General features: G+C 40.1%; 1 protein-coding gene across 5 annotated transcripts in view; it reads left to right on the top strand.

The window, feature by feature from the left end:
- LMNTD1 (lamin tail domain containing 1) overlaps positions 1–22,129 on the top strand; it is a 217,716-nt gene that overhangs the window by 39,395 nt on the left and 156,192 nt on the right. For 3 of the 5 annotated variants that reach the window (XM_021274794.4, XM_072042043.1, XM_072042025.1), the window contains exon 3: positions 10,073–10,198. In XM_021274794.4, coding sequence (XP_021130469.1) covers positions 10,088–10,198 — 111 coding nt within the window. In that variant the 5' untranslated portion in view covers positions 10,073–10,087. Of the gene's footprint in view, positions 1–934; positions 1,369–10,072; positions 10,199–14,599; positions 14,730–22,129 lie in introns of those variants that run through there. The other 2 variants (XM_072042024.1, XM_072042032.1) reach the window with 2 other exon arrangements.

The raw sequence follows: 22,129 nt of genomic DNA on the forward strand, positions 1-22,129 counted from the left end.
TAATAGATATTCATATTTCTATAAATTGGTTAATTCAGTGGTTAAGAATAGTTAATACCCTAAAAGGTATGTTTCTAAAACCAATACTATAGAGCGAAAGGAAAAGATGATTCTACTCCTCTCTGCAATTACTTTATAAGGAGGCTACTTCATTTCCTTACAAATTACCTTTATTAATGTGAAGGTAACCAGGCTATAGATCTAGGTCTATAGAATTTTTGGGGTGGTGTATACTGGGTTGTATATTTACAGTAAAGACTTCAGAGTAGCTAATCCTATTTTATATCGGTGGCATGGAGGTGCAACCCTTGACTAACCCTTCAGTAAAGTGGAAAGGAGAGCTATCAAAGCAACGTGATGCTTTGCCTTGCTGCAGAAACATTTTCTGGCACACTTGTAATGCATTTTGAAAGCTACAGGCTGGCAAACAGTCTCGTCTGTGATTAAACAGTAAATACCATATGGCCACTGAGGCCTGCTTTGAGAATCTCCTTCCACTCATGCATTTTAACTCACCTCTATGGAAATCTCCCAAAATAGGTCTGAGTGAAAGGAGTGACAGGAGAAGGTGAATCCAAACACCACCGCACTCGTACTGTTTGCTGGTGTGGTAGTTTATGCAACTTAAAGCAGCCCTGAGGCTGTTTTTCCTTGTGACAAAGATTTTCAGATCAGTTTTTAGCCCACACAAGAAATACTGTTGGTCAGGAATTCCCCTTAGAGTCCTTATTGACCTCTTCATTTCATACTCCCAATTGCTGCAGTAAACTGGCATATATGTGATTTCAGTGCTGGTGAAAGGTAGTCTGCTGACAGCTTTGGAGATCTGCTAAATGTACAGGCGGATGCAAGTATCAGAGGCCTCCTTGCAGGTCCAGCTCATTTCTCACCTGTGGGGTGGTGGCCTCCTGTGGGGCCAGGCTGCTGCAGATTCTCACTGAATCCTTGGCCTTGCTGGGGCCAGTAGCAAGTCCACTAATCAGTACCACTTGTAAAGGCTCACCCTGATATGTTATCAACTAGTCTGACTACCAGCTCCAGTGCAGCTAGTGGTGAGAAGGATCTGCTGTTGCTGCTGAGCTGTGTCTGTGCTTCATAGTGGAAGTTCTCACTGCCAACCCCCTGAAAGTTGGTCCACAGCAAGAGAACCAAGTAATTGAAGCAAAAATGCAAGAGGAAACTGAGTTCTTTGCAGCTCTCTGAAGAGACTCTAACTAAGAAGAGAAGCTCTACTACATATCCACAGCTGATGCAGCTTTGAAGCTGTCTTCAGGCTCTCTCTCAAGACTTGAAAGATGTAGGGGCAGCAATGCCAGAGAAGAGTTGGTGGGAGAGATGCATGTGAAGTGTTTCAGCTAGGTGTCTGAAGTAAGGAAAGCATTTGAACTAGGAAGGGGAGAGGGGGAGGGGAATGTCGGAGTACTAAAATATGAAACAGACTGAGGTTGAAGAAATCAATCCTTAAAATTGTTTTAAACAGCATTGCGGCTCTCTTCCTTTCCTTCTTCTAGGACAATGAAATACTCATTAGTCCAGCAGCACTAATTTTCTGGGATTTTTCCCCAAGTGGCTTTCAGTCTGGATTGGATTTGTTTTCCGTCCTAGTAGCATTCTTGGCAGCAACAAATAATGCACAGCACTGCTTTCAAAAGTGATACAGTTCCTGAAACCCACAGATTTCTGAATCCTGTGCTAGTACCTGTAAACACCAGACCTGCTTTAAGCATAAAAATATTTTGGATTTTTTTCACTGGATGTGGCTGTTGGGTTTGAGACCTGCACTCTGCTCTGATAGTGTAGGGGTCAGTCAGGCTTGCTGCTGTCTGAAGGGAAAGGTATGCAGATTTTAGATGTCCATCAGAGATGGTGAGAGAGCAGAAATTTGGAATAAAATAACTGGAACTTTGAATGGAGTAAGTCTAAAGGGTTTGAGGGATGGTGGGGGGAGAGAAGAAATTAAGTTTGACTTTGACTGTCATAATACTTTTATGGAGGTCTTAGGTGCAAGATGAAAAGACTTTAATGCTCAAGCAGTTCTCTTTTCTGTCGTCAATTTACTCTGTATTAAACAATATTCTTTCTTTGCATCCACATCATTTAACAGAGGTCAAGTAAAGAAAGAAGTGTAGAAATAATTGAAAAGCACTTCACCAAGGAATAATAAGTGAGATTTTTTTATTTTTTTATTTTTGCCCTGAAGCCAAGACAGAACTAAGTAATTATTTGTTAGAGCTTGGAATCAACGCATGGGCATTAAAGAAAGAAACTGCATGTTTTCTTTTGAGTCTTCTACCTGCTATGCTTCCACTATCTCTAGGCAATAATGAAGAAAGTAGCAAAGTCACGTTCTCATTCTGTTATCCAGGCACGTGGCTGAAGACTGAATTTTGACAGCAGCTCACCACTCTTTGTGCCTGTTAGTCACAAGAATTTAAAAATGCAGCTGTTGCTTGTCTTTACCTGCTGATTATTATTGTTTGCCTCTGCCATTCATTGTGAGGCACCTGCCAGTGTCAGCTTGGGGTGACTAAGGTAAAATGAGATGTAATTCTTGTTCTCTGCCAGAACAGGTAAGCATACATGCAGCAGGTATTTTTGTTGGGAAAAATACCTGTTTGCTGAAACATATTCTTTGTTTAGTGGTGTCTTTGTAAGGATTTCCCTCATCAGGAGAGAGAGGGAGAATACATAGACTATACATTTCTTTACAGGTGCTAGAGGAGTGCTTAATGATTTAGATGAAATTGTGTGCAGAGCCTTCTTCTGGTGTTGCTGAGTAGCAGCTGCTTAGCAAAGGCTAAAGCAAGAGAGTGCCATTCTTTCCCTTGTATTACCTTCCTTCTTCCTAGCAAGCTGTTGCTTCAGGGCTTCCTAGGGCAGAGGTTGTTGTATCTGGGTCACTGTTCAATAGCCATTGATGCACTGATCCTTTCTCAACTTGTTCAAACTTTCTTAAATATGAGAATATGTTTAATAACCCATTTTAATGATTCTATAGAAATAATGCTGATTTGGACTGAAGCCCTATACTACTTAGAGCTAGAGGATAATCCCAGATGCCTTTAACAAAGTTACCTGCATGCTCAGCATTTGGGATATACTTAATTTGCTGAGTCAGAGGCACTGTATTGTTTTTATCCACCAAATCTGAAGTGAGTGAGGGATATGTTTGTAGCAACATGCTACCTCAAGTGCTACCCAAAGGGATGTCTTCAAGAAAAGCACTTAATGCTGTGTACTTGCACTTGTGTGTTCCCAGATGTATAAGCTGAATCTTGCTTAGACTTCATGTTCTTAAACGTTTCAAGTACTTGCCTCCAGCAGCTGTATCTTTGACTCAGCTCTGTCCAGGACTCCTCAATGCATTTCTTTAGAAGTATCGCATGGGGGAGAATCTGGCCTTGTCTTTCTCTTCACTTTGTCCAAATCAATTTTCAGTGATGTGTAAGGGGGAAAAAATATTCCTACCTCTCATCAACTACCTATGACTTCCTCTGAGAGTCTGTTTTGCATTCTAATGGGTTTCTTACTGCAGCTCAGCAACTCCCTTTTCTTGCTACCCTACATTCTGTGATCTTATTCTGATCCTATACTTCTGATCCTATGCCTCTGAACTTTTCTCCAGGCTCTCCCTACCTTTTACAATGGTACCCTGGGCCCCAGGCAAAGTGACTCTTTATGTACACGGCATATCTTGTATCTAGTTAATAAGTTACTGGAGCCCATCTATGTCCAAGAAGTATACGAAGAAATAGATATTTGAGGCTGGGATGGGGAGGAGTGGGGAAGCCCTTGAATGGCAAACAATGCATAGACTAAGGAAGAACAGACTGCCGGCTGCTCACACTGAAAAGTTTTTGCCTTGATTTTATACTAGTAGGAATGGGGCTGAGGGAAGGTTGTTGATGAGTCATTTTCTTTTGGAGAAAAAATCCCCCTTGCCAATGTGTGTACACTTAATTTAATGCTTAGGACCTCTGAATTTTTGCTCTGCCTTGCTTTGTGGGCTTCTCTGGGGCAGAGGCATTTGAGCTAGGGCTGAGCAATGCAGCTTAGACACCAGAAGCTTGTGAGCTGTGTCCCCAGGTGCTCTGGCTGTGCTGGCTAAGTGTGTTCCCCCTATATAACCATGAAAGCCATAACCACTTCCATGTGAGATGTTCTGCATGTTAGCACTGTGGGTAGCAAGGTAGAACCAGATATCTTAGAGTGGCTTAGGGCCCTCTGCCCACTACTGCATTACACAGCGTATGTGTGCCTATATGGGGCTGATCCTCATGGGGAATATTTTCTTTATGCTGGCAGGGGGTCAAAAATACTGTGTAAGCAGAACTGTATATTTAGTTGTGGGTCTCCTGCAGCTAGATAGAAAATAGTTGCTTATGTGATATATAATCTCGTGTACAAGAAAAGGTGTTTTATTGTTTTTAAACTACTTTTTTGACCAGATCTAAGGGGAGATTGCTCTGTTTCTGACCCTGGTCACACTGTCCTAACACACCCCATATGTGATCTGTTATGTTCCCTGCCTTTACTGAGTGTTTCTGTACCAGTGTTTCCTGGACTTGAGGTCCAAATACAGAGTTATATGAAACAGATCTGATATAAAGGAACTGTTAGGTGAATAGCAGAGTCACACAAATTCCTGCAGCATAGCTAACATGCAGTCAGCATGAGTAATGTTAATAACATGAAGAAAGATACAGCACTGAGACCTCAGCTGTTAAAAGCTGTGTTCCTAATGAGAACATGCGAGCAACAGGCTGGTTAGCTGCTGGTGCCTGCTCTCTCTGAAACCTCTCTTTGTGCTTGGCCCCTTGTTCAGAGCTCATGAGTCACTTCCCTTCTTCCCTGAAGAGAAGCTCTTCAGAAAATAGCATACCAGGATGCTGTGTCTATTGACTTTAAGGGACTTTCAGAACAGAATTGTTTTACGTACCAGCAGGGATGTTTTTCCCTAACTGCTGACTCCATAGATTCTCCATGGGTGTTGAAAGTCAAACTGTTTTTCCTCTGATTTAGGCTTTGTCAAGGATTCAGAGCTGTCAGGCCCAGCTTCACTTCTGGGGATGCCGTGAATGCCTCTACAGTACATGTATTGCTCCCCATTCCACTGAGCCCCTCTCTACTGTGGTGCCAAGTACCACAGTATTCCTGAAATCAGTTAACTAGCCCTCCAAGTAACTTACCATGAGTTAAGGATGGCTGAGTATTTTTGGGGACATGGGGAAGGTTCCCAGGGTGTGAGCTCTTCAGTCTATAAACCCTTAGTAAGGGTCACTCTTCGAAGTGCTTGATGTTCTCTGCATATCGTCAGTTGTGGAGTTGTGTTGCTTCCATAGCAGCAAGCTAATGTTGTCAACATGAAATTGGCTTTGCTTTAGGAACAAGTGGAGTAGGAACAACTGTGGGGTCTCTAACCCAAGACTGGGTCAGCAGCTCTGCCATTTCTCTCCAGCTCCTATGCTGTAATGGGACTGGATTGAAACATAGTATAGTGGTCTTGGCTATAGCTTGTAGCTCAGCCACAGGTCTTACTACAGATTAGTACTTTGTATAGCAATCTGTCTTACTTCCTTTATGCTTGTTTCAAACAGTGCCTGACAGTGCTCAGGAGCTTTTCATGTAATAACCACCAAGAGACTATTGAAAACATCCCCCTGTGTGTGGGGAAAATGGAGAATCTGAGAGTGTGTTTCCCTGGGAAAAGATCATTTATATGTGCTTTCCAGTAGTCCCTGCAGCTAAATAGCTTCTTGGTCTGATTCACCAGTATATTAAAGCTGTTTTTAAGCACTCTGGAAGTTCAAAATAGCTTTACAGAGGTACAAGTAATCACTGGAGGGTATCTCCTAGAATTGGAAGATCTTTATTCTGGTAAGGGTACTATTGTAACTCTCATACCATTCACTTTTTTAGACTGTCATCAGGGATGCACCCAGTGAAAGCTGTAGCATTAGCATCTGCTTCTTGGGTTTTTTAGCACCTTCAGGGATGTTTGGGGCCTGTCAGTTGCCCTAACTACTAATGGGGACCAAAATAGAGCTCAGCTAGATTCCGTAATCGAAAGCCTTACATAAATAGAGCTCATGTCTTGATTGGTCTTCTATTGAATGTTCCTTGGCTGATATAAAGAATTGGGACATTTTCTCAAGTGGAATCTGTGGGATCCCATTTTAAATTATAATAAGTAACAACTGGGGATCACCTCGGGTTTGAAAGAATTAGCCTTCTCAGTCCTCAAGTTGTATGTATATATTAAGTTTGATAGTGTGTGCTAAGTCTGAGTGCAACTCTGGTGAATAGGATTAAATTTGACTTGCAGGATTGAGAAAAGTCAGTAATATATGAAAACAAACAAACAACAAGAACAACAACAACAAAAACCCGATGCATTCTAGCTTGCTTTTGCTCTGTTTTCAAACTTCTGCTTTTAGCTATATATTTTTTTTTAGTGGATTGTTTTGTTACTGTTAGTGACGTTCCTCACATACAAAGGGTTTACATCACACAGTGCAGCCAAAGGTAACACAATAACAGGTCATGGCATGGCTGAGGCAGTTAAAATGTAGGGAGACTAGAGTCTAACATCAATGGCACTGTGCATCTTGTAAATGATTCCCCCACTGGAGGAATAATATATTTTTTTTAAGCAGTAGTGTAAGACTGTCCTGTTGTTATAAATTAGCATTTTTGTCCTAGATGGCAAAAAATACCACAATAAATTCAGGATACTAACATTTTAGACACTAATAAACAGTCTTCTGAATCAGTCAGTAACAGCATTCTTCTGCTCATATAAAGTTCAGTAAATGACGTCTTTTAGACAGAAAGAATCTTAAATTTTGACCAGGATGCATGACTTGAAAAGACTTTAGTAAATTAAAATCAGTGAGAAATGATATTTTATTTTTCATGGAGAGAAAATTGTTCTGTAGATGCCTTTTTTTAAAATATCTTAACTTTAAGCTTTGCAATACTTGATTGGATGCAACACTGAAGAATAGTCATACTTTTCCCTGTATTTTTCAATCAAAGGATGAAGGTGGTGTGCAAGCACTGTAGTTGCCGTGGCCAACCTCTCTGAGAGAGTTAACAATGTTCCTGCTGTTCAAATGGCTAAACCAAGGCATAGCCTATTGCATGCTCTAGTGATCCTATGGTGCTGCTGGCACATGCAGCCTGGAGTGGCTTGAACTGACAAGGACAGTGGGTGTGAGGGCTTCAAGTCAGGCTGTTCACTCACTGCTGTAATCTCCAGGCCTCTTATGCTCCCTCTAAAGTATACTGCATTTGATTTGAAGTCAGCCCTGTTGATATTTTTTGTGTGCACACTTTAGGGTCCTGACAAATGCTGCTCTGACTAAATCCCTTACTATTCTTTAATTCATTAAGTGCTTGTGTATTGTTTTAATACAAGTCTAGGTCTTACTGGGATCAACAGCTCATTGGTAGTGGACATTTCCAGTGTACTTGCTGTTCATATGAAGACTGCATATTTTTTGTCCTTCTGGAGGCTCTGGTCCTAATTTCAGTTATTTATTTCCTGTCACAAAATGGGAAGTGAGAGCTGAGAGGACAAAATGTGGTGTCAAGCTGACTTTTCTCCCTGTATCTGGAGACAGTCATGATCCTGGATGGTTTGTAGCATATCAAAGAGTACTTTCAAAGCTGATTACTCTTCCTTCTGTGCCTGTGGGTCTTTGGAAGTAAATCACTATGCTATATATTGAGCTATAGTGCTCTGCTTGTCCCCTTGGCACCCTTTTTCCACATCATCTGTTTTCTTGTGGGTAGAAAGGAGCAAAAAATTTTGTTGGGATTATAGATTAGTTGAGAATTGGGCCTGGTATTATCCATACCTCCAGAAGAGGTACCTTCTAGAGAGAAGCTGGACATAATTTGATCCTGAATGCTTTTGGAGCTGTTGGACTGATGTTCCTCAAGCATTTAAAAGGTGCTGTGGCTCTAGCACTGTGGTGGCACACCTGTTTTCCATACCCTATTTTCCATACAATGTTTTTTCTCCTACAGATTGGAGCAAAACCTAAGTTTTTGGAGTTCACAATGGCACTTCCGATTGTCTGAAACTTCAGATCTGAGAACTTAAATTTGAAGAATTAAACACCTGAAGTTTACTGCCGCCTGGCTTTGTCAGCTGATGCTTTGATTTTTGAAGTCAAATGTTTTCATATGAAGACAAAACCAACACTTGTACTTTTATTGACAACACTAACACTCAGTCCACTATTTCTTGGGACAGTGTCCAACTAGAGTAAGCAACACGGTGACAAAACTGCTATAGCCAGGCAGCTATGTTGTCATAAAACAAGCTAATGGATAGTGTTCATCTTATTTCTCTCCTGCTGAAATGATTTCAAAACCTAATCAAACTATGGAATATTGTAAAATGAACTGAGGAGGGTTAGGGAAACTAGAGACTTAACAAGAAAGTTTTTATTCTGGATAAAGTTTGACAGTGGGGCAGCTGAAATTGCTAAAACTTTTTGAATGTGTTCTCTGAATTCTTGAATCCATCTTGAGTGCCTGCACCTTGTGATATCCTGCACATCACTGATCAAGGAAGGGCTTTGCAGGTCCTGCTTCCTTTCAGGTAGAGCTTCAAGACCTCCCAATCAGTTGTGTTCCTGTCACTTTAGGCTCATTCATTACCTGAGAAATAAGACACTCAACATAATAGTTGAGCATGCTAGCAGAAATGCAAACAAGGTTTGAAATTCAAGGCAGGGGAGAGGTCCAGTACAGTATCTCAGCTTCTGAGCTGTGAGCTAAACTCAGGTTTTTAAGGTCTGGATGTTTTATAAATCTAAAAGTAGCATAGACGTTTGTTCAGACTTCAAGGTTTCTGGGGTGTAATGCCTAACCAATTAAGAGCAATAGGTAAAGGCTGGCCTACTGTGCTTCCTTAGTATACTGTTCTTAAGTCCAAAATAGACTTTATTCAAATTGTGTAATGATGACTGATTTAAAACAAACAAAAAAACTAAAATACATTAAAGCAGCATATTACTGAAATATCATTTTTCTTATATACCTACATAAGTTAGCAATACTGAATTGAGCAAATTTTTTAATGTATAGAGTGGTGTATTGGCTATCATGGTTTTGGTTAGTCCTATTTGTGCTTTTTCCAAATTGTTTATGTAGCCATACACTTATAGCTGGAAAAAAAGCCTTACAATTAATCCTTACAGTCTCAAATATGGGTAGCAGACAACTATCCCAGGCCATTCCCCAGCAGTACTGCTGACTTGAACTGAAAATTGAATTCTGCTTGGGTTCCCATTTACCTCTGAAGGATTTGCTGTGGACTGTTTCTCTTTCACCTGGCACTTACTTTTTCAGTCGACCTCTGCATCCATTCCTTGGATGGCTTTTGTACTTATGCTCCATATCAGCTCAGGGATTTGTTTCATATCTTGCTTACTTTATTCTATTTTAAGGACAACATCAAAGAAAATGGAAGCAAAAATAGCTGATGAGAATAACTCCTTGAGACTTGCAGATGTAGTTACTCTTTGTATACAGTGGAAAATTAAACCCATCATAATTGATACTCATTGTTGCTTTACTAATTGTACAGCTCACTAATCAGTTTAAATCTTGTGTTTATGGGAAAACATTGAAAGAAATGAAATGAAAATAAATGTTACATGGGTAAAAGCCTTACTTATTATAAATGGAATAGTACTAATGCTGTGTGGTTAAAAGATCTTTTAGGAGAATCAAATTGGTGGAAGAACGCATTTCTGATTAAATGCTCTACAGTGTTAAGGTAAATCCAAACAAATATGCATGCTCATGTATTACTCCCTAAATGCTTCCCAGGCTTGTTCTTAATGAGTATTTTGTCTCCCACAGTCATTGCTAATACAGAGAAATTTGGAACTGCTACTTCTCTCCCATCATGCTGTGTGTTTGGAATTTGCCAGCTGAGGTGTAGTTCATCATATAATCAATGATGGTGTTTTATTTCCACTTTGATAATTATACAGCTTACATTGCTTGACAAGTCCCTCACATATGTATATATGTTTGTTATTTATTGCAGTTTCAGAAGCTACAAATGAGATTACATGCTGACCAAGTCATGCTGGAACAAGTACAATGGGAGAACCAGTGCCTGAATCAGCAAATTACTAGTCTCACAGCTGCGTTTATGGCAGTGCGGAAAACGGTGAGATCAATATAAGAATAATAGGCTGTCTGAATTTTTGAGGCTTGGAAGCAGGTTAAAGCACCGTTTGATTTTATACAGTTGAGGTGTTGTATGGGCATGTTTTCTTCTGCATGCTTCAGAACATAATTCATTGTGTGACTAACATAATGTTATTTACTTGAATGCATTATGAAAAGAGCCTGGTATTCGTACATATTTCTGGAAAGCTTCCAAATGCAATATTGCCATAACTGTCATGTAGTGCTATACCTAGAATAATTCAGAGGAAAGTTGGAAATGTAATGTGGAGTGGGTTTTTCCCTCCTAAACCCTCGTAAAAGATGTTGAAGCCTGATATGGCTTCATCTTTGAGGAGAGAGATTTTTACACAGTTTAAAATAGGGGGAGGCACTTGATGTTTTCATGGCTGGAAGAGAGGAAAGGCTTTTGCTGTAGGCAATAAGATAGCTTCTGCTATTGTGATAAACTGCATTCTGGCAGATTTGACATAGGAACTTTGTATTACATTTGTTTGGTACCACATAAGCCTATGTGTGGCTAAATTTTCAGTAAGTGCTTTTGGGTGAGAATAACTTTTCTTATCTCTTGACATAAATATGAACTACAAAATGATCTGATTATGTTGCATTAAGGGACAGCAGTTCTTCCTCTTCCATCTCCAGAAGATGTGACTGTTCTCAGTCAGGTTACTGCATGGGTAGAGTATTTTCAGAATGAATTCCTTTAACAATAGAATAGTAATAAGGATGAAATGTCATCCTGGAAAAGAAATACAGCTCTAAGGTTAGGCTTATGAAATGGGGAGTAGAGGAGGAAGCAGTGTCATTCCCTCTTTTATCCAAGAGACCTGCAGCATTCACCTAGCGTGTTTGGATGAAGTCACCTTACCTCTTGGTGGAGGAATATTAACTCCCATTCCCAAGAGTGTGCCAAACTGCTGTTGGGCCTTTTGGGATGAGCTGTTCTATGCTATTTGCTTAAAATGCAGGTGCCCAGATTTTTCTGGGTGAGGACACAGAGCAAGAGATTTCGGATTCTGTTTTGCTTTGTCTCTGGACAGTGCTTTTATTTTTTTTGTGTATAGTGGAATAGATGAAGGCTGTTCTTCATCTGCTTGGTGATCTAGACTCTTGAAACTCCTGCAGCTTGTTTGGCTTGAGTCAAATGCCTGTTAACTCCAAAAACAAATGGCTGTATTCTCAAGGCTTTTCAGAAGTTATGCTTGCATGTTGTGATGGAAGGTGTAGGTGCCACTAGGAAATCTGACTGCACATGATGAAGTACAGCTGAACTTGGTTACGCCATAGCTCTTTCAAAGCTGCATTCTTCTACCAGGAACTGGAACACTGGACTCTGCTACTACTACTGCTACTTTTTCTCTTGTGTTTTCTTGTCTAAGGCATGGCATAATGCCTAACTCCTGAAATGCCTGTTGGCCAAGTGTTAACTGCTGGAGGGGAGTCAACTTTTGTCAGGCATCTAACTGAAGGCTGCTGCTTAATTCTGAATTGAATTTGCTTGCCAAAAAGTTAAGAACCAAGTATTTTTTTTAGGTGGTTGTTCATCCTTGCTGTGTAATCAATGCAGTGGGATTAATCTCTCCTACTTTAAGCTGCCTAGAGCTCTGTCCCCTCACTAGTCATTTGAAGGGTAGATATGGCAAATCATTTCAAGGGTACTGTCCGTAATACAAGAGGAATCATTCTCTGAATGGACTTCCCTCCTAACTGCACAGGATACTTTTATGACTGGGTTGGAGTGAGGGGGTTCAAGTTAAGTGAGGAGACAAATATTTTGTCTTCTGAGCCCAGTAAGGATAGCTTCCAGAGGTGGTAGTGAAGGATCTTTTCCTCCTACTTAGCCAGCTATCTTGGATACTTAAAGCTAGGTTGCACAAAAATGCCTTTTTGCTTAAAAGTGGATTAAAATACTTTAAAGATGCCTTTTATCTTGGTCTGGACAAGATCAAAGACATACTGAAATTACATTAGTGTCTGTGAAACAAGTGAAGTGCTGTTTGTCTCTTTAGAAGTAATAATGCAACTGGAAGCTTTTGATTTTATTGGACTGAAGCTTTCTCCCTTTGCTATTTGTAAAGTTATACTCAAGGTATTGAATCCAAGATGAATATTGCCATGCTGCACACACTGGATTTCTGTAGGTTAAGTAGAAACAACAACAACAACAAAAAGGTATTCTTTAAATGTGTCTATTTTAAACCAAGCTACATCTGGAAAACTTTAACAATGTAATCCTATAAATGAGAAGATTCCAGAAGTCCTTTTGCCAAACATTTTGCAACTATTTGTTAATAAATAAAAACTCTCTCTTGAAATATTTTAAGTATTTCTAGCACTGCTTTGAAAAAAAGTGATATTCTGGGCCTAAATATGAAGTTTGCTAAGTGAATTGTTTTGTAATCTATTTGTTTCCAAGTATGGTCATGCAGCATTGTCAGCAACTGCACCTCCAGCTTGTGCTCATGGTTTGTTAGAAGCTGTGTCCAGATGTCCATCAAGTCTACTGTTCTATGCTTGTTGCACAGCCAAGAAGTGAGACTTCTTATATTATGTTTGGCTTTTGCTGATAAAATATTTAGGTGTTCCAGGCAGGGGAGACCAGAGTGCAGGAGAACAAGCTGAGCTCCCTCCAGGACGCTGCTGAGGCATTTGTGTCCTTCCTGAGTTTCTAGTGGCAATTGCAAGCAATGGAAGACAGATATCTGGGCTGCTCTGCTGAGGCAACATAGTAGTTTTTGAAAAAATTGATTTGCTTATCAAAGGTTGATGCAGAGGCTATTGGAAAAAACATGAAGGAAAAGTAGTAACTTCTACTAGTTTTCTCTGTAGTGCCTGCTTTAAAGGAATCAACTATTAAAGGAACCACTGTCAGGAGCACTTGCAAATTAATGTTCATAGTACGTTTTAAGGTTTTAAGATAGCTTTGCTCATTCTCTGCTACAGAATCCCTTCTCCCACACATTTCTCCTGTAGGTTGAACGGTACTCAATTTGGGACCTGGTCAATGCTTGATGCAGAAGGACAATCTTTTGCTTGCTGTGTACTGATGTACTCCTCACCTCTTCTGTGAGGTCTGTCCCTAGCCTCTGTGTCACAGAACCCAGACCTGCACAGGCAGCCTGAGGCAAGAGGGAGGGCTATTCCCCTGTGCTGAAGCTGCCTGTATATGTTGCTCACACTGAAGTATGTAAACTGTCCTTCCTTTCCAGCTTTGGTTGCTGAAATGCAATGTACCAGACACAGAACCTTTTTATCTTGCCATAGCCTGTGACGATAAGTCTGTGGCTTAGGTGCAGCTGTCTTAAGCAATGTTTGCACTACTGTGGAACAAGTCTTTTGCCAGGCTGTGCAATGCCTACATAGAATAGATGCAGAAGCAGTTGTATGCAGAAGGAAAATAAGACCTCCTTGTCAAAGATCTCAAACTTTAGCCCTTATAAGAAATTCCACAGTAAATGTGGTATTAACAAAAACATCTCTTCCAACTGAAGGTTTATTGTAAGAGAGTGGCAACCTTCCTTTTACCTCTTCAGAGAAATTGGAGAACCCTGTTCTTGCCGTGCAAGTCTGCAAATCTCTCTTTCCTGGGAAATAAGCAGCAAGGTGAGGAGTCAGGTACTGAGAAATCCATCTTGGCCTTGATCCTGCCCCTATGGGAATTAATGAGTTCTGGTTTATAACCACAAGGAACAGCTCCCTGGTGTATGTTTATGAATGCTGAAACATGAGTGTTTGCAAACAGCTGTAAGAAGGTCTCCACAGTTTGTGTGGAGAAGAGCTTCAGGGGTGCTGACTCAGATGATAATGTCTGAAGCAAAATAAATTAGAGTTGTATCAAGCTTGATAAACTCTTAAGAAGTTTTCTGATAGAGGGGCTTTAGTGAAATAATGTTGTGAAGAATTAACTCATAAAAGATGAATGTAGGATTTGTACAGGTACTCTCAAAGGTTAAATATTATTATTCTTTTGATTGCATCTTAACATGTAAGTCAGTGTATAGTCTAACACTGTGGTTCAGAGTATTTTAAAATGTTTTAAATTGAAAAGTAAAAGATTACTAAAATATATGTGAGTTTATTTTATTAAATTTACTGACTCAGTTAAATATATTTCACTTTAAGGAAGTATTTAAAGCAGCATTACCCAAACAACCTAGCAATGTGTTAAATCAAAGGGAAGTACACTTTAAGTCCACACATCAGAAGTTAAATTACTTTGAGCTTTGAAGAATATTCTCATGCAGGTGAAAGACTGTACTAGGTTAGGAAACTGTGCAGTGCATGGCAAAATAACTTGTATTGGCAAAGGTGTTGGTGTGTTCTGATGTCAGTGAATGTGATGTCACAGTATGCTACATCACTTGGGACAGTTTTCTGCTGAAAACATTGTGTAGACATCACAGAAAATCAGTTACTGCATACACATTGACTTATGGCAAGAGAACCCTTTAAGTCTTCAGCTGGATTTGTCCCTTCCTCAAAGTGGTGCCTCTGGAAAAATTGATATGGTAAGAACTTTATACAATCCTGGCAAAAGCGTAAGATTTTCTAAAGCTGCATACAGTCTGCATAGGTTTAAGTATTGAAATAATCACCAGCATGTTGTAGATGAAGAGTTTTCTGAAGTTCCTTTCCCTCATTTAGGGAATGAGCATGAAACTTCAGTAAGACTCCTTGTAAGATTTTGTCTTGCTGAAGTCCAGGAAACACATACAGTCTTTCTCAGAGTATTCTGTTTCTGTGCTCAGCCAGAGCAGGATGGACGATTTGGGTCAAGTGAATTCAACTCCCTTCCCTCTTTTTAAAGGTTTAAATCCAAGTTGGTTTTGGAGTGGAGCTTTGTTTCTGTTGTGATTGAGCTATTTTACCTTTACTAAAGGCTAATCTAGTATAGGTACTGCTGTTGAAAACGTGTGTATTTGAGGTATTTAAAGACTTATTTGCATTTAAACTTATGTTTTGAGGTCTGAAGCTGAAGAGTCCCTAAGACCATCATAAACTTTCTTTTGAGATAGTGAAGCTTGGTGGATTTTTTTTCACTGCAGTTTTAATGTTATCTATTACGCCTGGTGTAGGTGTGTGAAGAGATGAACGTGTCTCCGTGTTCCTCAGTTAGGGCTAAATTTAGTGGGAGGTAAAACAGCCACAAACATTTCGTGCTCTGACACAGCTTTATCAAACAGTAGCTCCTTACATACATATGAATATTCAGTAATGAAGTGCATTATCTTTGCAAGCTTTCCTTCTACTGTTCTTCTGTAGCATATGTTTCTGGGTATGTATTTGTATGTTCTTGTAAAGCATATGCCTGTTTTGTGAGGCAACAGACTGGTTCTGCAAATCTTCCCAGCCCCTGAGAGGCTCTGCCTATGGCACATTCAGCCCCCAGGGTTGCACTTCAGGTGAATAGACCTGATAGTACAAGGAGGAGGCTGCAGGAGCAAGGCCTGGTCCTTGGCATTACTGGGGTTCAAGGCAGTAGATAACAAAAGCAGTAACACTCCTTAAGAAGCTACTTTCTAAGGGAACTCGAGGTTTTCTCAAGGGAGAGAACTGAATGGCTGAATAAATCCCTTTCTGCTTTGAGGACATACCTGGAGACCTCAGTCAGTCAAGCTGCTCCTGACTGGTTAAGTCAACATGAGGTTGGTTTGCGAGCAGTGAGATTTGGTGTAATGTATAGACCAGCCATCTGGCAATGAGACTGCAGTTCTGGCAAGTGTTTCTTTGTGACGTTAGCTTAGATGCAATTAAATTAGAGGTGATTTGCAAATGTTGTGTTCAATTTAGTACACTAATATAGCTGTCACCAGTTTGAGCTTCTTGGCTTGGCAAGGTGAACTTCTACCCTGTGCTGTCTGACTTCTGTGAATCCTAAACTCTCAAAAAATTAATACTAGTATGTTGTAAATATATCACCTTCTTCATGTTAAAATTAATCTTAAGATTTTTCTGTCCTTTGAAACACTTATGAACTACTGCTTTCTTACTTTCCAGGACTGTGGTATTATATATTCATAATGACAAACCAGAAACAACTCTGATGCAGATGCTCTCCTTTATCTTAGCTGGATTGTATTCTGTTCCTGCCACACCAGATAGAGCATCATTTAAACCTAGTCTTTAAGAACTAGACACATGCAGCAGGGAGGAAACCTGCAACGTAAAATTAAGGAGGCAGAGCAAGTGAAATGCATAGCTCGTCCTATGTGTCATGAGATGACAAACACAATCATCTTTAGAACTAAAGAAGATGCATGTCACAGAAATGCAGTGACTGCATTTTGTTGAGGATTTTTTTTCCAGTAGCGGAATGTATTAAAATATTCCAGGAATCTAGCCTAAATTCTTATTTGTACCGCATCTCAGTTAGAAGTGTCTACTCATTACTAAAATTATATTTGTATAAGTTGTTGTTAGAAAAATGAATTCCTGTCTGCAATCACAGTGAGTGGTGGAAATACAAAATACATACAGTGAAATACTGCAGAGTGCTATGTGGTGCAGGGTAGACCTCACACTATTGTTTGGATCTCAGTGGAAGACAATGCATCCATCTTATCTATATATAGATCCGTCTGGTGAGGAAGTAAATATTCTAGGGGCCTGACTTGACTCATTGAAAATTTACTCAGTGAAAAAACAACAGCACACCCTCTCTGTGGCTTGTAAGCCCTATTGGCAGACAAATAATTGGATAGAAAAATCAGAGCTTCCTTGAATTAACAAGCTCTTGCATGGAGAAGTCAGACTGCAAGTCACAGGAATACTTTTTCTTTAACTCCCCTTTCTCCTGGTACAGGCTGTAGATGTAGCCCTGACTTCCTTTATCTGCTACAGCACTGAGCTGAGGTAACTTGTTGCCGGTTAGGACTGAGGAGCACCTTTGTTATTCTTTCTATTGACAGGAAAGATGGGAGAACAGCTTAGGGGTAGCTTGGTTACATCCTGCCCTTTGATCAGGATGTACAGTAAAATTCCAGGCTAGCCTGTTACAACGATAAGTAACGTGGGAGGTGAATGCTAAAAACATGAAAAGACAAATCACTTTGATACAAGTCAGAAAATAGGGAGAAGCCAAGAGTCTTCACATGTCTTTTTAAGCAATCATAGGAGTAAAGCGAGAAGACAGTAGCTTCTTCCATGATGCTGTCCCCTTCTTTCAACACAATACCACATGCATTTCCTATGTTTCCACTCTCTAAGCAGTGTCTCAGTGACCTGCTTGGTACTGGAGAGCTTAATTCTCAGATGAATGACTCTTCCATGGATGGTCCTTTCTGGCTCTGACATCCGCAGCTATTGTTGCAGCTGTGACTTTTTGAGTGGATCAGTGACACTGATTTATATTTCTGCCTGCCAAAGGGATTTGGATTTTAAAATCTTTTCAGAGGCATCTCAGCCACAAATGTTGTGTTGACCATTTGGTTTTCTGAGACCAGGTCTACAGTGACCAACTTGCTGCAGAAGTCAGTCACTCTTGCGTAACCGGAGAGCATGAGAGAATATGCAGGCTCACAGTGCTTTCTTTTCACTTTGCATATTGTAAGGCAAACTTTAGGAAAGGTGAAAAGAGTGATGAGAGCTGCTAGGAATTTTTTAATAAAGATTTTTGGCAAAACACAAGGTTCTGTCAAGAAATATTTTTATTCACAGCATATTATTTTGCTGTAGCTGACAGCATTCCTACTTCCAGGACAGGATTACTAAAGGCGGAGAACTTTTAACTTAAAAAACTTTCCGATGAACTGGAAGTGTGTACATGCATGTATGTGTGCATGAAACTTGCACTTGCCAACCAGATGTAAGGAATGCAGTGCTTATCTATCCTTTTTTTCATTGCGTGAAATCCTTCATAGTGATACTGGTTCTTCTGTAAAGAAATCTGTATCTCTGAGCAGGGTGCATGAAGAACTACAGGTTTAAGCTTGTAGGATCCTGGTCAATGTTACTTCTAATCAGAAGTATGACTTGAAAGGTAAATTGATTTTTGCAGTGTGATTTTGGCACCCAGTGGCACTGATTACTACTGAGAAAGATGAGATTCATTGAGAGTAGATGAGGTTAGTTGAAAAGTAATGCTTGAGATCCTGTTGTATTTTAGTATGACTTTTGAATTCAGTAGCTTCCAAATATTTAAAAGTAGCTTTCATTCATGAAGAAGCACTTTCTCTGAAGTGCAGACAAAGTAGGACCTCACTTTTTCAATCAGAGATGACATTTTGGAAGGAAAGCATTCACCTGGATTCAGAATGAAGCTGGCTACCAAATTCCTTTCCGTAGGGCTTGGCTTTAACTCCTGAGTGCTCTAGCCCACCTGGAACATGCTTTCCCCCCGCCCCTCCCCTTTTTTTTTCCTTACTGTGTAAGGAATGTGTCTCAGTCTGAGCTAAATTGGCTACTGCAAGACTTGCATGATAATTACAGAACTAAATTCTCTCCAACATGCATATACTTACAGAAGCTGTTCTGTCTTTGGGGTGAACTGCTCACTTTAAAGGATGTGTATATGTATGGGTGTGGGGGAGAAGAACAGTCAGGCAAAAGATATAATTATTCAACAGAGGCCTTAGTCTTACATTATAAATATGTATCATGACTTAAGGAGCCTGAGGACATATATATTCTGCTTGAATATCCAGTTTTAATCATAGACTTGCCTGAAAGTCCTTGCAAAAGATAAGCACTGACATTTAAACTACTTCTAATGTATACATTTTTCTATGCACAGATAGAGTGGGCTTTCAGGGCAAAAGGGCTGAAGACAGGAGGGTGCTGAATTGAAACAAAGCCAAATCAGCCAGATGGATGAAAATAAAATTTCCCTATTAGAAAATGTTTACGGTTATGGATATAGTTATAGTCAAGGATATGTTCAGTATAAATGTAAAATCTTTCAATTGCAAGGATAACTTCTTGAAGTATGAGCTTAGGTACTGGGGAGCTGGTTGATGCAGATGCTGGTTGCAGCCCTGGCTCTGGCTTTAGATGGACTACTTAATCTCTTACAGGCCAAATGGGAGCTGGGCAGGATCTGTTCAGCCTGGCGAGCTTTCCTAAAGATCAAGCATAGCTGTATTTCTGCAGATGCAAGCCATGTGATAGCCGTGTCCAGCCTGCTGTCCTTCTCTTGGCAGAGAAATGCACAAAAGTTCAGCAGGCATGCACTTTATCCTTTATATGCTCATTGTATTTATAGCTCTGTTAGCCACAGCAATGAAATGTGCATGCAAAGTGTGTGTAGCAAAGAGGTGTTCAAGGTGGCATCCAGTCCACACTGCTGGAGAGGCAGAACCATGTGACTATTCCACCTATAACACTGAGGAATGGATTACATGGTTAGTCTTTAGGCTGTCCTATAACTAAAAATGAACACTAGGTAAAAATGAACCAACTATCTTGTGGGTTATGTGTCTTTCTTTTAAATTAATCCTTTGTGATAACTGGCCATGTGAGCCTCATTGTGGTAAAATTAAAGTATTATCTTCCCTTGGTAGTTCTGAACTTAATGGTGTCTAAGTTTCTAAACAAATCTTTTCCTAATGTTAAAGACATTTCCATGACATAGTGCCTGTGAAATACTAAATATACTTTGCCCATGGTCTCAGGTGATGTCCTGTAGACACTTATTCATAGAGTTCACCCAGCTGCTTGAGTCATCTTACTGTTTAACACAACCTATGGTGTTGCATTGAAGCAGAACACATAGTTGAGTGGCTGTTTGTGGAATCAGGCAAATGCTTATCATGTTATAGTGAGTACTGGGCTTTTTATTGAGGTAAGACTTTGCATATCCCAGCAGATGGAGTGTAATATGCCCAAATTCTTCTGTTCTAGAAAGAAAGAGCAGAAGGGTGCACTAGCCAGTGGTATTCAGCTAATGAGTAAGCATCTCTTTCTTGTCTCTGGCTGCAGAAAGCCACGTGAGAACTAGGGTTAGTAGAGCAGATGAATGCAGATGGTGATGTGTAAGGGAGCAGATAAATTATGGAGCATGAGGCCCAATAAATGAAATGGACTTGTTATGACACTTCGAGAAAAATAGTCTTTGTGGAGAAACATGATGGGTTTTGTTAGCTAATATCACCTGTACCTTTCCCCACGCTGAGATGCATCATATGTTATAGCATATCGCTCTATCTATACTACCTACAGTACTTCGTGCAAAGGTAATTTCAATGGTAAGTCTTACACGTTAGGTGTCTGTTTATAGTTGGATTACTCTCTGCATTAGTTCATAGCAAACTAAGGGAGTAACTATTTTCTGAAGTAGCTAACTAAAACTATGGCATAAACGCTCAGCAATGTTAGTCAGGCAAAAGAATGAAATTATCAAGGAAAAATTAGACATTTCCCTGAGGGTACCAGGCATGCTATTAAGGGATAAAATTTGATGAGACATGACCTTTTTCCCCAGGAAAGTCTAACCTTTTTCTTTCTTCCTACTACTTATGGAGTCAGAAAACAGACATTTGCTAAAGATTGCTTCAGCACTTAAATGCTAGAGGAAGCAATAGAAGTCTGTGTTCACATAGCACAGAACTAGATTCCTGGAGGTGCTTTAAATCCAAGGAATATTGTGCTGGGGCATCCCATTGCTCCTAAACTGCTCACAACCCTGGAGTGATGCAAAGAGCATGTTACTAATATTCAGTATCCTGATAAGCACTATGGGAGTGCTATGTCAGTCCAAGCCTGCTGCCTTCTAGCACTGCCTGCAAGTTGTTTTGCCTGCAAACAAAAACTAGGGTACCAATAGACTGGGGCATTTTTGGCTTTATTTCAGTATTCCCTTTTATACACTGTACTGACTCCTGTAAGCTAGAGAACTGGCATAACCACTGCAGGAAAATATGCAGGCAGATTTCTCATCCTACAGAAAGAATCTATAGTTCCAGCAGCAGGGAGTTTTGGAAGTTGTCCTTCATATGTTTGGTTTACTTTTGCTCTTTCTACTTCTATAGTTTAATATATCTAAATTGGTTTGCCTGTTTTAAAGGCCCCTAAAGGGAATACAAAAGCCAATGTTATAGGAGCAAGTGATAAAAGCTTCATCTACTTGAGGGTAGAGTCATAGAATCACTTAGGGTGGAAAAGACCCCTAAGATCAAGTCCAACTATTAACCTAAGACTGTCAACTCTACCTCTAAATCATGTTCCTAAGCACCACATCTGCATGTCTTTTGAATACCTCCAGGGATAATAGTAACACTCAAAACAAAACAACAACAACAAAAACTCTTCCTGTCCCATAAAGCAGATGCTGAACCTGTAATTAAAATTCAGAGTAGTTTTCCCCTTCTGTGGACAAAAGCCCCACTTCCTCAGCACAGTTTCCTTTACAGACTGCAAGTCTGTCATGTGCCTCAACAGTTAAGGATGAATTAGGAGGCAGCTCTTATGTGAGCTTTTTTTTCCTGACTTTCCTGAGCATCTTTAGATCAGAGGTTAAAAAGAGACATATTTTGGTAAAATACAGAGCCACCAAGAAAGTACCTCTTTTTTTTTTTTCATGTGGCAGAGCCTCTATCAATACCAATAAATACATGTCTGAGCCTACTTTTTCGAAGTGAGAGGGGAAGAGGACAGTGATGGCCAGCTGTTGGAAGAGGAGTGGAATATCTGAGGTAAAATATCAGTTCTACTGGCCTGTGCCTCACTGTGGCTCAGCAACTGGTTCTGGGAGTTCATTACATGGGAAGGAAGAGTCTCCTTTTTGTGCCCTTTGGCACGTACAGATAAGAAGTGCTTCATAACAGGAAAATAGTGTTAGATGTTGCTTGAAGTTTGGTTAGATGCCAACTGAACTACTAATGCAAACGCTCTGGCTTTTTTCTACAGACAAGTTGACACCTGGATGCATGTTTAGTATTACAGGTATGCCCTTAATTGAGGGTTAGGAAGCTCC

This window comes from Anas platyrhynchos, chromosome 1, assembly GCF_047663525.1.
Source record: "Anas platyrhynchos isolate ZD024472 breed Pekin duck chromosome 1, IASCAAS_PekinDuck_T2T, whole genome shotgun sequence".
Taxonomy (NCBI): domain Eukaryota; kingdom Metazoa; phylum Chordata; class Aves; order Anseriformes; family Anatidae; genus Anas; species Anas platyrhynchos.